This window comes from Sprattus sprattus (genome assembly GCF_963457725.1).
Source record: "Sprattus sprattus genome assembly, chromosome: 20".
NCBI lineage: Eukaryota > Metazoa > Chordata > Actinopteri > Clupeiformes > Clupeidae > Sprattus > Sprattus sprattus.
The window spans coordinates 9,271,849-9,288,503 of NC_137918.1; the positions used below are offsets into that span (position 1 = coordinate 9,271,849).

The 16,655-nt window shown below is 44.9% G+C and overlaps 1 protein-coding gene across 1 annotated transcript in view; it reads left to right on the forward strand.

Moving 5' to 3' along the window:
* Window positions 1-11,011, forward strand: part of runx1t1 (RUNX1 partner transcriptional co-repressor 1) — a gene marked incomplete at its 3' end in the record, with an annotated part of 50,307 nt that extends 39,296 nt beyond the window's left edge. Inside the window, exons 6-11 of the mRNA XM_080859439.1 lie at window positions 2,520-2,779; window positions 4,427-4,512; window positions 5,226-5,421; window positions 5,837-5,905; window positions 8,714-8,904; window positions 10,727-11,011. Of these exons, the coding sequence (XP_080715565.1) occupies window positions 2,520-2,779; window positions 4,427-4,512; window positions 5,226-5,421; window positions 5,837-5,905; window positions 8,714-8,904; window positions 10,727-11,011 (1,087 nt within the window). The remainder of the gene's footprint in view (window positions 1-2,519; window positions 2,780-4,426; window positions 4,513-5,225; window positions 5,422-5,836; window positions 5,906-8,713; window positions 8,905-10,726) is intronic.
* Window positions 11,012-16,655: the final 5,644 nt, after the last annotated feature.

Here is a 16,655-nt window from a genome sequence, read left to right on the forward strand (position 1 = left end):
GGAGGGAGCATGATCCTGTCTGAACGACAGTATAGGAGAGCAGGAGGATGTGATGGGCAGGATGGCATGACTGGGGGAACTAGAGGGAAGGAGAGGACAAAAGAGCAGGAAGTGAGAGAGAAGTGGAAGGTAATTAAACTAAAGGATTGGACTCAGATTGAGGACAGTGAGAAATCCTGTTTGGTCATCCGGTGTGAGATATGTGAGTCATGTGAGGTCATGTCTCTGGTGAAAAGCTACTGGTTGGCTTTTGGTCTACATGGTCTACATAGTCTACATGGAGCGGATAGAGCAAATGTATTAGCTGGCAGGATAAGCGGTCGGTCTGAGGCATGACAATCCAGTCCTTCTGGGATGTGGAGGGAGGCTGCCGTCTTGTGTAAACTGCAAACCAGTCAACCATAGAGTTTAATGGAGCAGAACCAGGAGCCTAGACAGAAGAGAGAGAAGAGGGAGGGAGGGGGGGCGGGGTGGGGGGATGGGGGGGGGGATGGGTGGCTCTGCCCAAAGATTGGGTCTAAATGTGCATGTGCCTTTTCTGGATATAAATGGAAATGAGAGAGAGAGGGAGAGAGTATGTGTATAAGAGAGAGAGAGGGAGAGAGTATGTGTATATGAGATAGAGAGAGGGAGAGAGTATGTGTATATGAGATAGAGAGAGTATGTGTTTGAGAGAGAGAGAGGGAGAGAGTATGTGTATATGAGATAGAGAGAGGGAGAGAGTATGTGTTTGAGAGAGAGAGAGGGAGAGAGTATGTGTATATGAGAGAGAGAGAGAGGGAGAGAGTATGTGTATAAGAGAGAGAGAGGGAGAGAGTATGTGTATATGAGATAGAGAGAGGGAGAGAGTATGTGTATGAGAGAGAGAGAGGTAGAGAGTATGTGTATATGAGATAGAGAGAGTATGTGTTTGAGAGAGAGAGAGGGAGAGAGTATGTGTATATGAGATAGAGAGAGGGAGAGAGTATGTGTTTGAGAGAGAGAGAGGGAGAGAGTATGTGTATATGAGAGAGAGAGAGAGGGAGAGAGCATGTGTATGAGAGAGAGAGAGAGGGAGAGATTATGTGTATGAGAGAGTGAGAGAGAGGGAGAGAGTATGTGTATGAGAGAGAGAGAGAGGGAGAGAGTATGTGTATGAGAGAGAGAGAGAGAGAGAGGGAGAGAGTATGTGTATGAGAGAGAGGGAGAGAGTATGTGTGTAAGACAGGAAATAGAGGCAATGTGTAAAGAGAGAAGGAGGTGAAATAAAGAGTAAAAAAAGACACAAGGAAATGGAAAGAGGGAAGGAGACTGAGATTGTTTTAGTTTCAAAAGAGAAGAAGTATACAGGGATGGATCTTTCCTGTGGTCCATATCAAACTCAATCCCCAGGGATTTCTCTTTCAAGGACAAGAAAAGGTACTTTTTTTAAAATAATGCAACAAAGTAGAGCCAGATATTAATAACCTTCCCCTCCACTCCCTGCGGTTGCCGCAGATCTATTAGATGCCATATTATTTCAGTAATACCTGCATATTTGTGGGATATTTTATGCTCTGTGTAAGTGGCAAGGCAACCCTGGCCTGGGGGTAAAGGGCGACGGCAAGGGCATATGAGCCCCCCCGCTGCCATGCCCAGCTCCCCCCCCCCCCACCGTACAATAGGAGAGAACAAGAGGAAAGGAGAGGGGGCTGGAAAATATAATAGAAAAGAAAATGAGGGAAAGTGAAGAACTTAATTGCTTGAATACAATGCATGGCTATTTCAGTATAATTCATATTTCAACCATGCGTCACCATGGCAACTTCACATGGAGAACACTCTTCTGGTCATCAACAGTGTGTCTGTAGTGGCCTGGAACAGAGCATTAGTGGAGGGAGAATAATGCTTCTGTAAGATGGGCCCGTATTACAGGGTTAGCCTCTGGATGGTGTTCATGTTTAAATGCATGAGTTTTTAATGAGACGGTTGCCAGGTAGAGGTAGTTGGAAATGTCAGTGTAATTATCAGGTGGAGGAGACAGGAGAGCATCTGTGGATGTGTCTTCTACGGTTGGATGGGGACTGGGTGGGGGGGTGCAGTCTGACTTCTGTGGCGTACGTGGGCTGGAGCCTGTAAACACAGATCATCGAAAGGTTCTGTCCCGTTGAGCATCAGGGTTGTTCAAAGGACACCGGGGAGGCTGAAGTATAGATTATAGTATAGATTTGTCACGTGACATATGAACAGACACATTGCTACATTTATCAGCTGGAATATGATTTTATTTACAAGGGCTGCACTACCAACTCAAGCATCATATGTGCATCATAAATACTGGTTCCTTCCATAAATTCCACAGACTATTACTAAAATAAATGTTGCATGAACACCAAAGAAATGATAGAGAAACAGAGCCTGTAGCTGTACCTGTGTACTGTAGCTCTCTCTATCTAAACACTGGTTGACTTTTAGCCAGAGCAGGTAGTCATCCTCTCCCTTCCTCCCACCCTCATCCATCACACCCTCCCAACCTCTGTCCCCTCTCTCTCCTCCGGCAGAACCAAAGAGAATGGCTTCGATCGGGACGGTCTGCACCCGGAGCACCCTAGCAAGAGGCCCTGCACCATCAGCCCCGGCCAGCGCTTCAGCCCCTCCAACGGCCTGCCCTACCAGCCCAACGGCATGCCCCACCCCACCCCCCCGCCCCCACAGCAGTACCGCCTGGACGACATGGCACTGGCCCACCACTACAGGGAGTCCTACAACAGGCACCCCAACAACCACCGCGAGATCAGGGAACGCCCCACAAGGCCCATGGGTAAGAGACACACACAGGGCACAAGAGAGAGAGAGAGTGTGTGTGTGTGTGTGTGTGTGTGTGTGTGTGTGTGTGTGTGTGTGTGTGGTGTGTCTGTGTGTGTGTGTGTGTTTGTGTGTGTGTGTGTGTGTGTGTGTGTGTGTGTGTGTGTGTGTGTGTGTGTGTGTGTGTGCGCGTGCGTGCGGGTGAGTGTGTGTGTGTGTGTGTGTGTGTGTGTGAGTGCGTGTGCGTGCGTGCGTGTGAGTGTGTGTGTGTGTGTGTGTGTGTGTGTGTGTGTCTCCTTCATCTCCGCCTTCAATCAAAGAGTACATTTTCGTGGAGTCTAATAGCAAACATTGGGGATACTGGTCATGCGTGGTCTAAATGCTCAGAAGCTGACTTCAAATGTTACAGCGCAGCGGGAGTCAGTGGCAGAACCGCCCCCTCAGAGTGGATGAGCCAATGGGTAGAACTGTTCTCCGTTGTGACATCATAATGGGGTCTGCAGGGGGGCTGTTCTAAAAATAGGGTGAGACAGGAGCGCTGGGCTTCTGTGATGGATGCTCATGAGATATGTGTCAGTCTATAGGCCCTCTGTCCGGTGGAGATTGACTCACATTCACTAGGAGGGGTAAGGGGATGGAGACCAGGAGATAGACCTGTAACTATATTCCCCCGTTCTTCTCCTCCTCTCCTCCTCTCTCCAGTGTACACACACTAGTGAGAGGAGGAGAGGAACGGGGGAATATAGTTACAGGCATTGCATGGAAGAGTGAGGAGGAGAGATGAGTAGAAAAGAGGAGAGGAGCGAAAGCTAAGAAGGAGAAAAGAAGACAGCAAAGGGAGAGAAGAGGTAGGGGAGGTGATAGAGAGAGAAAATGAAAGATTTGAGGGTACAGAAGAAAAGGAAGAAAGAATGGGAGAAAATGACTGGAAAGGAGAGGAGAGAAGGAGAGACACAAAAGGCAGGCGTCAGACATAGTGAGAGAAATGAAGTAGAAGATAGGGGTGGGCTGGATAGGGAGGAGGTAGAGTGGGTGAAGGATATGTGAGGGGGGTGTGGGGTTGTGGGGGTGGGCTGGATATGGAGGAGGTAGAGTGGGTGAAGGATGGGTGAGGGGGGTGTGGAGATGGCTGGAGGGGTGAGATGAGAGATATGGATGAGTCTGAGATGAGGAGGAGAGGACAGAGATGTAGAGAGAATGGGTGAAGGATGGCCACTGGGGACAGATGGGGGCAAGGGGGTAAAAAATGGACACTGGGCAGAGGGTAGGGGGTGGGTGAAGAATTGGGCAATGAAAGGGGGTAGATAAAGTGAAGAGGGATGGAGGGAGAAAAGAGAAATGGATGGATCAAAGGATGAACTACAGGACGGAGTGGCACAGTAATAGCACAGTAATAGTGTGTGTGTGTGTGTGCGTGTGTGTGTGTGTCGCACACATGTCGAGTTTTTTTTGCAGACAGAAAGAGTATTTTAAATTATACTAAATTATAACTTCAGCTGAACGGTCTAGTTGGACTCGCTGCCGGAGGCAACAAAGACAAGAAAAATTGGATGTAATGAGGAAAAGATGAAACCAAATTGGTGGTGAAGTCACTGTAGTGGCTCTATATCATTCACTCTGTCTAATTCTTCCATTCTTTCTCTCCCTTCTTCCTCGGTGTCAGGCATGCATGGAGGCCGACAGGAGGAGGTCATTGATCACCGGCTCACAGACAGAGAATGGGCAGAGGAATGGAAACACCTTGACCATGTAAGAAAAGTAATAACATTTTTTATTACTATCCCAACAGTGTCACAATGTCTGTCTGAGTGTGTGTGTGTGTGCCTGTCTGTCTGAGTTTGTGTGTGTGTCTGTCTGTGTGAGTGTGTGTGTGTGTTTGTGTTTGTGTGTGCCTGTGTGTGGGTTTTTGTTTGTGTGCAAGAACGGAAGAGAGAAAGCAGATGAAGGTCTGTTGTGATGTGTGTTTTCGTCTATTTCATGTAGCTGCTGACTTCCCTGAGCTCTTAATTCAAAATGGCTGCACATGTTGGTAGAGTTTGTCTTTATTGGTCTCTGTAGCCATGGCTGTCAGTTAGACCTGGTTAAAATCATACACATCTGTTTGCCTTCACGTGCAACCAGAATTTGAGTGGACCTCATCTAAGTGTGAGGTTTGGGACTTTCCACTGTACCAGACATGCTCAATGAAGTACGGAAAAAAATCATAGGCTCTGCGTGCAACTCTGTGCCTTGTACTCATAGCCTGTGTATATGTCTGTGTGTGTGTGTGTGTGTGTGTGTGTGTGTGTGTGTGTGTGTGTGTGTGTGTGTGTGTGTGTGTGTGTGTGTGTGTGTGTGTGTGTGTGTGTGTGTGTGTGTGTGTGTGTGTGTGCGTGTGTGTGTGGGTGTGCGTGTGCGTGTGCGTGTGCGTGTGTGTGTGTGTGTGTGTGTGTGTGTGTGTGTGTGTGTGTGTGTACCTCCAGCTGCTGAACTGTATCATGGACATGGTGGAGAAGACGCGGCGCTCGCTCACGGTCCTGCGGCGCTGTCAGGAGGCCGACCGCGAGGAGCTCAACTACTGGATCCGACGCTACAGCGACGCCGAGGACCTCAAGAAGGGGAGCAGCAGCAGCCAGTCACGGCAGCAGAGCCCAGGCTGTCAAGATGGCTCTACACCAGGTACACATACACACACACACGCACGCACGCACGCACGCACGCACGCACGCACACACACACACACACACACACACACACACACACACACACACACACGGCATGAAGTGAAACAGGAGCAGTAAAGCTAAGTCAGTCAGTAAAACTCTTCATCAGGTACACATACACACAGACACACTAGACCCTGGGGTGTCCTCTAGATCTCAAGGGTGACATGACACATTAATCAAAGACATGAGACATGAGACAAAGACATGAGCACATTTGTGGACTCATTTTGATGAGTAATGGGCCTTGGTTCTAGAGGATATTTTGACTGTCATCAGGTTTCCCCCTAGTATTCTAGGGTATAGTTTAGATGATGTTTGTGTTTCCTGTCTGCCCCCTCTGACTGACGGTCATTCTCTCTGTCTCTCAGAGATTCACCGGGACCTGCTTCACAGGCCAGTGTCAGGCTACGTGCCAGAGGAAATCTGGAAGAAAGCCGGTGAGTGTTGTTTTTTAACACACACACAGAGAGAGAGAGAGAGAGAGAGCATATACAGTGTTCATGTCTGTGTAGAGTGTCCCAATACGAGTGATTTTGCACATGAAATGTCTAGTAAAAGTGAGATCATTAAACTGTTCTACTGTTCTGGCTCAATTCACTTTACTCCTCGGTCCCAAGGCATTTTGGGTACTGCAGTTGTGGTTTCAGCTCTGCCAGGAAAGATTGGATATATATATGTATTTGTCATCATAACAGAAGCCAGACACATTTAACTCTAGCAGTGGCACTGATTACTGGAATGTGACTGTTTAAGTACTTTCAGTAAAATCGTTTTGGGACACTGATTTTATTTTGGAATGATTATAGATTGCAGTGGTAAACTGCATTTTTTTTGCATTTGTGCTTTTATCGCCTTTCGTCAGTTGGTATGAAAGTTTCAGGATTCGAAGAAAAAAGCTTCTGAAATGATCTAAGACTATCAGCTTGAATAGACATGATGACCTGGCTTTCGAATTTAGAGGAACACGTGATTTAGCGATTCACATTTTCATAGCATTACCGCTGAGATGGGGAGTGTGTGGGATGTTGGTCGGCCGCAAATTGAGCTTCTATCTGCATCATTCTGAGAAAACGGCAAATATATCTGAGAGAATCAGCACACTTTTCCATGATCTTAGTCCATCAGATTGAAACTCTGAAGAAAAAATCTAAAAAAAAAAAAAAAACACATTTCACGTCTGTTTGAGGAGACTCTGTGCAACAGCCACTCTTTAATACTCAGTCACACCATACCAACCAAACAAGATATCATTATATGGTAATAAGATATCACTATATGGATATGAGATGCCACTGTTACTATTCCATCCTCCAGCACCATATGTCTTGGCTTCAAATAGATAAAGACCAAGAATCAAGATTCAGATTTAATATTTTTAATGAAGAAACGAGCATGGACCCAGCAGACAATAAAGATCCAGACTGTATTGCCCTCCTGGAATATCTAGATTTATTTTCTTTTCCCATCCCTGTGTTCCTCACCAGACCTCCTGTTTACATTTAGTGATAAATATTCAGATCTCTACAACAATGTCCTACCAGTGCTGGAAGCCTGATCTGCATTTGCCTTTGGGATCACAACAGAAATGCATAATTTAAATATAAATTGCCTGATTTGCATGTACAATTAGTCAAGGCGCAACCTTGATAGAGGAAAAACAAAAAGGCACTGCCACGCCTCATCACTCAGACGGCAGTGTATCAGCGGCAAAAGTATTTCATAGTTGTGTATTAATTATATATAAATAATTTACTCCAAATAATGACTGAAATGATGCCAACGTGGGCCTGTATTTGAGGGCATTGGACAGTGTGAAATGTCCAACTGTGCTATCCCAATGGAATGATTAGAACACCATAAAGAAAACTTCTTTGATATTTTTTTTTACCTGTTTTCATCAAATTTAGGGAAAGAAACCAATTTATATTTCAAATGCAAATGCTTTGTGCTAACGCTAATTAACCCCCAAACACACGGTGTCTCTGCTCCGGAGCAGATCAAACCAAACACACCAATTAAAGGCACCGCAGATTTCGGGGGAAAAAAGGTTAATTAGTGAGGAATTAACAAAGTAAATAATTATCGTTAATTTGGTGCCATTTCATAATATTTTTCTGGTGAATAACGGCAAATTATGATATTTGGAATTCATTTTAATACGATGAAACATTGTGTAGGCTAAATCTGATTTCACCCACCATATTTAAATACATAAAAATACTTAAACTGATATCTTAATGGCATTACATTTAAAGTTATGTCTGCTTTCCCTAACACTGCCATTTGTGCAGAAGTCTGTTGACAGGCAGCTCTACTCCTGAGACTGACTGTCTGTCTTCACTGTTAATAACTCTGGGAATGCCTCTGCTGAATGATTTAACATTCATTTGAATAATGAATAAATCGAGCCATTGGACAATTTAAACAATTTAACATTAATTTTAATATAAAAGTTGACTATTGTGAAATCTCTTGAATATATTTGGACCGAACTGGGCAAGACATTTTAATTGACTAAGATTGTCAGGTAGCTGTAGTGGGATGTTCAGCTAGCTGTGTTTGGCTAGCCCTAGTTGTCCTGTTTATTAAGTATGACTTGAAGGAAGGTCTTTTATGTGTGACTTTTGGCGCTGTTTCTGAGGATGAGTTGAGATTGTGTGTAAAATATGAATGTCTGTGGTGGGTGGGAAGTTGAAGATGTTGGATTCCTGAAGAGTAGGCTATAAACGAATTAAAGTATTTGTGCGTGAAACTATGGGAGTGCAGCACTGGTCCTTGTGGAGTCTGTTGAGGTTTTCAGAAGTGTCTGTGAATGAAGTGAAGTGTAAGTGAGTGTGTGAGTGTGTGTGTGTGGCCATCACTTTTCCTCATGAGACGGTGAACGATGTGGTGTTGGTGTGTGTGTGTGTGTGTATGTCCACATGGCCAGTCCTTGAAGACCTGTGTGGTGTCTTTCAGAAGAGGCTGTGAATGAGGTGGTGTTGGTGTGTGTGTGTGTGTGTGTGTGTGTCCACATGGCCAGTCCTTGAGAACCTGTGTGGTGTCTTTCAGAAGAGGCTGTGAATGAGGTGGTGTTGGTGTGTGTGTGTGTGTGTGTGTGTGTGTGTGTGTCCACATGGCCAGTCCTTGAGGACCTGTGTGGTGTCTTTCAGAAGAGGCTGTGAATGAGGTGGTGTTGGTGTGTGTGTGTGTGTGTGTGTGTGTCCACATGGCCAGTCCTTGAGGACCTGTGTGGTGTCTTTCAGAAGAGGCTGTGAACGAGGTGAAGAGGCAGGCCATGTCCGAGCTGCAGAAGGCGGTGGGCGAGGCGGAGAGGAAGGCCCACGACATGGTCAGCAGCGAGCGGGCCAAGATGGAGCGCACCGTCGCCGAGGCCAAGCGCCAGGCAGCCGAAGACGCACTGTCCGTCATAAACCAGCAGGAGGACTCCAGTGAGGTCAGTACAATACTCCCCGTCTCCAGTGGTGTAGTCCAGGGTATACGCAGGTATACGGAGTATACCCACTTATTTTTCAGTCAGCATTACGTATTGCGACTTCTTAAAACAGGGCGTTTATCCTGTGCTGTATGGGCTGCTTAAAAAAATTAAGAGTATACCCACTTCTCCAGGGACCACTACACCACTGCCCGTCTACCATTAGTTCTCTCTTTTCTTTGTCTTGCTTTCTCTTTCCCTTTATCTACCTTTTTTCTTTCTGTCAGATGGCAGCGAGTGTTGCTCACCCTCTTAGTTTCTCTTTCTTTTAGTCACTCTTTCATTTTGTGTTCTTTGTCCTTCCTCTCTGCACTTCTGAGATAAAAAGCCGAAGACATATTTATTGGTGTCGGGGAGTTTGGAGGAGGAGAGGGCAGCAACGTAGAGTCATATTGATCACTCGAGGCTTTGCTATCCGAGTAGTTCCCTTTTCTGTCTTTTCTCCACCGCTCCCTTCCTCCCTCTGTTCCCTCCCCATGCAGTAGACATTGGGTAAGGTGGTTCCAATTTAAAGGTGGAGGAGAGGCAGGAGTGCTGAGTGCAGTGATCTCAGTGGGGGACCCAGCCATCTCATCAGCTAGTGGGGAAAAACAGAACTCACACAGAGAGAACACACACACACACGCAAACACACACACAGAGAGAACACACACACGCAAACACACACACAGAGAGAACACACGCACGCAAACACATACACAGAGAGAACACACACACGCAAACACACACACACAGTTGGACAAATATACATTCTCACGTACATGTACGTGCACATGCACATACACTCCCAAAAAAACATGCACACACACACACACACATATTCACCAACATATGCATGTGCACATACACATACACAGATATTCTCTCCATCTCTATGTCTCTCTCTCACACACACACGCACACACACGTACACACACACACACACACACACACACACACACACACACGTACACACACACACACACACACACACAAACACACACACACACATCTGCCTTTAATTGCTCCCTCCCGTGTTTATGTGCACGTTCTCCCTTGAGGATTCCGTCAGTAGCTGTTTATAACAGGCTTTCCGTCTCTGGTCTACTTTCAGGGTGCTGTCGTAATTACTTTTTTTTTAGGAAGGGTTACACACACACATACGCACACACACACACACACACACACACACACACACACACACACACACACACACACACACACACACACACACACACACACACACACACACACACACACATACGCACACACACAGAGGCCCTTGGGTGTAACCCGAGAGGACAGACATTTTTCAGTTAACTAATTACAAATGTGAACTGGAATCACACTGTTACAGGGAGAGCTACAATGATGCCATTGTGGAGCAATGTCTCCTCCGTCATGTTCTTGTGATGAATGCTTATTGCAGCACAGGCACAGTGTAGAGGGGGAATAAAACAACACATAGATACAGAACAGCCCTTTAACACTGATTGGCTACGCAGATGAGAAACAGTATACTGCAAGGAGAAAAAATTACTAGAAGAATAGAATGTAACACTCTTGTCGGTATTCCCACATCATAGATTCCTGGGATAAAGTGTTTAATGTAAAGCTCTGAAAATACTCTTCTTGACCATCTTCTCAGCACCAACAACTCTTATTTGTTTCGAACGTATGAGTGTGTATTAATGACCTTGTTACTTACAGAAACTTCAAGGCAGTTTTCAAAGACCTGATGAGAATGCAATGTGACATTTGTAAATCCTTCCTAATGATGGTTTTCCTCTTTCCACCTCCACAGAGCTGCTGGAACTGCGGGCGCAAGGCCAGCGAGACGTGCAGCGGCTGCAACACGGCGCGCTACTGCGGCTCCTTCTGCCAGCACAAGGACTGGGAGAAGCACCACCACGTGTGCGGCCAGACCCTCCAGCAGGCCCAGCAGCAGGGGGAGACCCCTGCCACCCTCAGCTCCTCGGCCACCCCCAGCAGTGGAGCCGTCAGCCCCTCCGACACCCCCTCAGCCGCCGCCACCCCCCGCTCCGCCACCCCCGGAACCCCCTCCACAATAGAGGCTACTCCCCGTTAGAGCCCGGGGGATCCACATACAGGTCTCATGGCTGCAACCTACCCCTGTTCACACTCCTTTCCCCCCTCCATCCAACCCTGCCCAACGTGACTGAATTACGCCCCTCACACATGCCTCGCTGGACTTGCTGGAGATGCTACTCTAGCATGCTAACCAAGAGAGAGGGGAGAACGTCTGGGAGAAGTTGACTGCTCGCAGAATGAGGATGAGGTCTATATCGGGTCATATTGACTTGTCATGATAAAAAAACACAAAGATATTCTTTGATGTTAAAACGCGTTGATCAGTGTCACTATTGTTACTATAGCTACTATCACTTGGTCATTTGTTGTCGTCGTCGTCGCCTCATCTGTGTTTTTGCTTTCTTATGTTCCTGTAAATAAGACAGAAAAAAAAGAGTCCCTCAGAAGGCAGTCCAGACCTCCAGATGAGGAGAAGTGATCTCCCCTTTTCTTTTTTCTCCTCTTCTTTTAAAAAGACTCTTTACTTCCAGTTGCTGGGAGTGCAAAACTAGTTGACCTCATTAAAAACACTTAACCAAACAAAAAAAAACCAAGGGATTATTCATAGCTGTCGTGAGGCAAAGACAAATATTATCTGCGATCGGACAGCCACGAACAGGAGTGATAAGAAAACAAAAGCCGAAAACATGCCATCGGGGGGATATTATGGGATATGGGAGACGGGACAAAAGGCAGCGCGCGAGAGGGATGGCATGAGCGTGTTCTGGACTGAACTCTTGCAGCTCCACAACAACCAAACACGCAGATGTGCACCAGATTGTAAAGGAGCACAGATGTTTGTCCTTCTCCGCCATCCTCCTCCTCCTTCCCTCCCCCTCTCACTTCTTCAAGACATCTAATAATATTCAGGTCAGTGGGCTGAGAAATAAGAAGCTGTTCCCCAGTCCAGGGGGAGGAGGAGAGGAGGATAAGGGCGTGTCACACAGGTGGCTGCTGGAGACCCTGAAGCACTACTCTCCCTATTGCACTTGGCACAGGAAGTGCACTCCCTCAACCGCAAGGAAGTGAAGTCATTGCCCCCCCCCCCCCCCCCCCCCCACGCCACCCCCACCCAGCACAAGACTGTCGCACCCTCACTATGACAGCACCTGGGTACCCAGGACCACCGGAGATTGATGTCCAGTTCCCCATGAGGCTTTCTCTGCATCTTTTTCTGGATCTTTCTGGAGATGCTTCCAGATCCCCTCGACCTCTGCTCATAATGTCAGTCAGTCTTCAGGCTTTTTATGTCTTTCTTTTCTTCTCCTCTTCTCTCATTCTGTAGCTCTGATTGTGTTCAAAACACTAGTGTCCCGTGCAGTCTTTAATGGTTATTTATTGTATATGTGTTGGACAGTTGTGACGATGCATTATAGTTTAATCATGGTCACAGACTCATCCCTCTTGCTGGTGCAAAAAAATATGGAGAAAAATACCCCATCACTCTCTTTCTCGAGCTGCTTTGACATTTGTATGTGTTTGTGATAGTTCCTAAGTGGGATCTCAAGGAGAAAACCCAACTTCTCGCCCCCGGAACAGGAAACACACGCTTTCTCTCGGAGCTGCTATTTCACTCGAGATTCAGATCTGGTCTGAGAACTAGCATGTTATGTGGAATGCTAACATTTGATGATTTGTACAAGGGACGTACATAACTGTATTTGCACTGTCACAAACGTTCTCTCAGCATGCTTCTTGGCCATTTGTTTTCAGTAGAGAGCCATTCCTCACAGACTCTATAGCGCTTTGCATATCTGTGACTTTTCTTTCTGTAAAAAGGACAAATTGTATCATGATCTGCTTTTATTAGTAATGTTATTTCTGAACCCTAATAGCAAGACATAACTTTGCTTTGAGTCAGTACACAGGCAGTGCATGCACATTACTGGACGCTGAGATATATGTTGTTTTTTATAGAAAAAGAGAAAAAAGGAAACAAAAAAAAAACAATCAAAAATGAAGAAAAAGGGAAAAAGAAAAAAAAAACTAAATTTCCAAATGCAGAAGCGTAGACAGACAGCTTTAACACAGCAGAGCACCCGGTCTCACACAGTCTTACAAAAAAAAAAGAAAGAAATCTTACTATGGATGACAGCCAAAGACAGACACCAAGGACCAAAACCTGACTATCCACGATCTAGACAAACGAGATTCGTTCAAATGTGTGGTAACTCATCATTTGAATCTCTCTTTTTTTCATGTCTTTTTATTTTGAGCCAGCCAGTCACCAAGGGGAAGCCAGCTTTTTCTCATTTAAACTCTAAATTGAACCCAAACTCTCTAAAACCCCCTCAGCTCGTGTGGAGGATAAGCCACTGACTATGATATACCTTCTTACAGAATGCATTGCATTTCTTGTGCAAAGTGCAAAGTGGCTTTTTTTATAAGAGCAATAATAACTAAAAGGTTGCATAACTGTGCGGCATGTCATGCTGTCTAGTCACTGGTATCGAGGTTTCCCCCTCAAGCTGATTTCATATTTTTTCTCACTTTAAGTCTTTTAATTTGGCACCCGTGTGACATCACCACCCTCCACTTGGTCAAGGGATCCTTGAAAAAGGTATCTCAACATTTTAGTGCACTGGCTCCCATAAAGAACAGGGTTAGTTTTAATCCACACTTGTTGCCTGTGGCATCCTCCACCATGTAACATGCCAAGCCATGGAGAAATGGATAGGATCAGTTTGTATATCATTTACTCACGAGAATCAATGGATTTACAAAACAGAACAACCTCTTTTAGATTGGTTTGAGTAGGACGAGGGGGTCCCAATGAGCACTTACCTAGCTGCACACAAGAAGACAGAACACACCCCGCACACACAGAAAACAAGAAGAAGAAAAACAAAACAAAAAAACATGGTGCTACAGATTTGACCTCTGAGGTAGGATGGCTCTACAGGTTTAATGTAATGGTGGATGTTCCTCCTTCTCTCTCCTCTCTCTTTCTCTCTCTCTCTTTTCGACTCTGTGGGGTTGAAGAATCCAAAAAGGTGTCTGACACCCGTACACAACGTCTCCTCAGAAGCTGCCTGGCAGCAAAGCTGTTTGAACTCTAGCGTGTTGTATTTCAAAAATATGAACCATGCAGTGTCACACACTCAAATTGGAACCAGGTCATCCTGGGCAAAACCACAAAAGAATAAGAACTGTGTAGATGGACCTCCATTCAAAAAAAAGAAAAAAAATTCAAATAAGCTCTTTGCTCCTCCTCTTCACTATTGTCTGTTTTGCTCCAAAGTCCTCGGTGGCAAAAAAAAACATCTCACTCTACCTCTGACTGCACGACAAGAGCACCAGTGGCTGAGCAGACACTGGTCTAGTCAAACCAAATGAGCGGAAAAAAAGAACAGGAAAAAACCCAAAGTTTCAGGCTCGTACAGCTGCAAAACCATATCACTACTTGGTAACAATGCAGACCTCATAAAATCTAATGAATAGAAATGATATCAAAAAGAGAAAAAAAAAACGTTTGTTACATTGTGTTTTGTCTTTTTCTCTCTCTCTCTTTCTCACACAAACACACACACACACACACACACAGATGGCATCGAGGTTTTGATTTTGTGAGGTAATAAATTAAGGACAAAAACATTAAAGTGATTGTAGGGAACGTGTTGCCTCCTTGATATTCAATTTCAGCAGTGCTCCAAGTTCAGAAATGTGATTTTTTTCCCCCCTTTAATTTCTTCTTTCCTTGCTGCCCCTCCTACTCTCTCACGTACCCTCTCCTCTCCCTGGTGTAAACATGCTAGGCCGTCTGTCAATGTTATTTAGGTTCACCTTGGGGGTATACAAGACAACAAACAAATGTGGTTTCTTTAAAAAAAAAAAAAATGCTTAAAAAAAATAAAAGGCTGGTGAATTTCCGCATGCCTCTTTTTTACCTACAAGGCAGATGTGTGTGCACTCTCCAGCTTGAGAGACGAGAGAAGCACTGGGAAGATGGAAAGGACCTTCTCAAAGTGAAACATGGAAGTGGGTCCATGGGTCTGCTCAGAGCTCCGAGTGCTGAGAGCAGCGGGGTGGGGTTGAGGGAAGGGAGGGGGTCCGGAGAACATTTATTGTGTGAAGATAAAACTCAAATAAATTAAAGTCATTGTGCAATACTTCATTGAAACATATACCACAGATTTACGGTAGACTGACACTGAGAGATGGTCCTTCATTGCTTTGTCAGTATACTCTTCAGCTTTTCTTCAAGTCTACTGTGTCAGAGATGTGGTTCTTTGTTTATTACTTCTTTTGATTATTTCGTTTTGTTTGTTTTGTTTTTTCTCTTTTTTCTTGGCCTGTATTCTATGGTCTGTCAGTCTGTGAATCTTTGCAGTATGATTCTGGTATTGTTGTACTCTTTATTGTGTAATAAATATGTTAATACCTGCATCAGATATTGGTTTGCTCTGTTTGAGTTCATGTTGCTGACTCAGGACTTAGTTTGAATGGAGAGGTTTGGGGTGGAATTTAAATAGCAACTAAAATGCAGAGGAAAAGCCCTGCAACAAAATACAGTTATACTAGAAGAATGCTGAAAAAATGGGCACTATGTACTAAGAAGGGCTTTCAGCGTCTATGCTTAAGTTGCACAGGTGGATCTCAGAGCAAACATGTACAGCTGCCTTCACATGAATCTGACCCTCTGAACAGTGTAAAAGAAAACCATAACTTCCAGAAACACTTCTTAGCCTTTTAGAACAGGAACTGAAATTCAAGCCAACTAAAAAGAACAAGATTTAGTCTAGAATTAGCAGAAGCCCACTGCTTAAATAAAAGCATCTGCATTGAGACACCTTATGAATGTAAAGCATTAAAAGGTTTTTTTTTTTTTTTTTTTTTAAGACTAGGAAGCTAGCTCGTAAAAACTCGCCTTGCCAACAGCCCGTGTGGCGCTGCTAACTGCTATTTAACCACCTAAGGGCTGTACAGGCTGCAGAATATACAACCTAGAGTGCAAAGCTACACAGTGAACAGCCTAGGAATCTGGTGAGAATGACAGGTGTGTTTATGTTTATCTCTCTTTCAAATGGCCAGATACCATCAAAATGACCAAAAAAATATAATGGGTCTTTAAGTGTCCAAGAAGTTGACATAAGAAATGCTGGAAAACCACAAAGGAATGTGTATCAAAGGACAGATAGAAACAGAATATCACCTCCTTTTGTCCCTGAAGCCTTCCTGGCCCCTCTCCTCTCCTCCCTCCCTCCCTCTCCCACCCCTTCACTCGTATCAGGGAGTAGCAGGTGTATGCGGATGCTGCCTCTAATGTAAGCGTTCATGCCCCAGCCATTTGGGTCGGAGCAGCCTAACGCTAATGCTGGATCAGCATCAGCTCACAGACAATCTGGGATTGTCACAGACAACACAGTTCACGTGGAATATGTATAATCCCTCATGAGACTGTGGAGATTTGAAAATGTGAGCAAATTATTGCATACTACAGATATAGGAACATATCATGTGTTATTCTTTACATGGTAGCTTTTTTAAGTTCCCATTCTATCTTTACATGGTAGCTTCTTAAAATTCCCTTTCTATCTTTACATAGTAGCTTTTTAAAGTTCCCATTCTATCTTTACATGGTAGCTTTTTAAAGTTCCTATTGTATCTTTACATGGTAGCTTTTTAAAGTTCCCATTGTATCT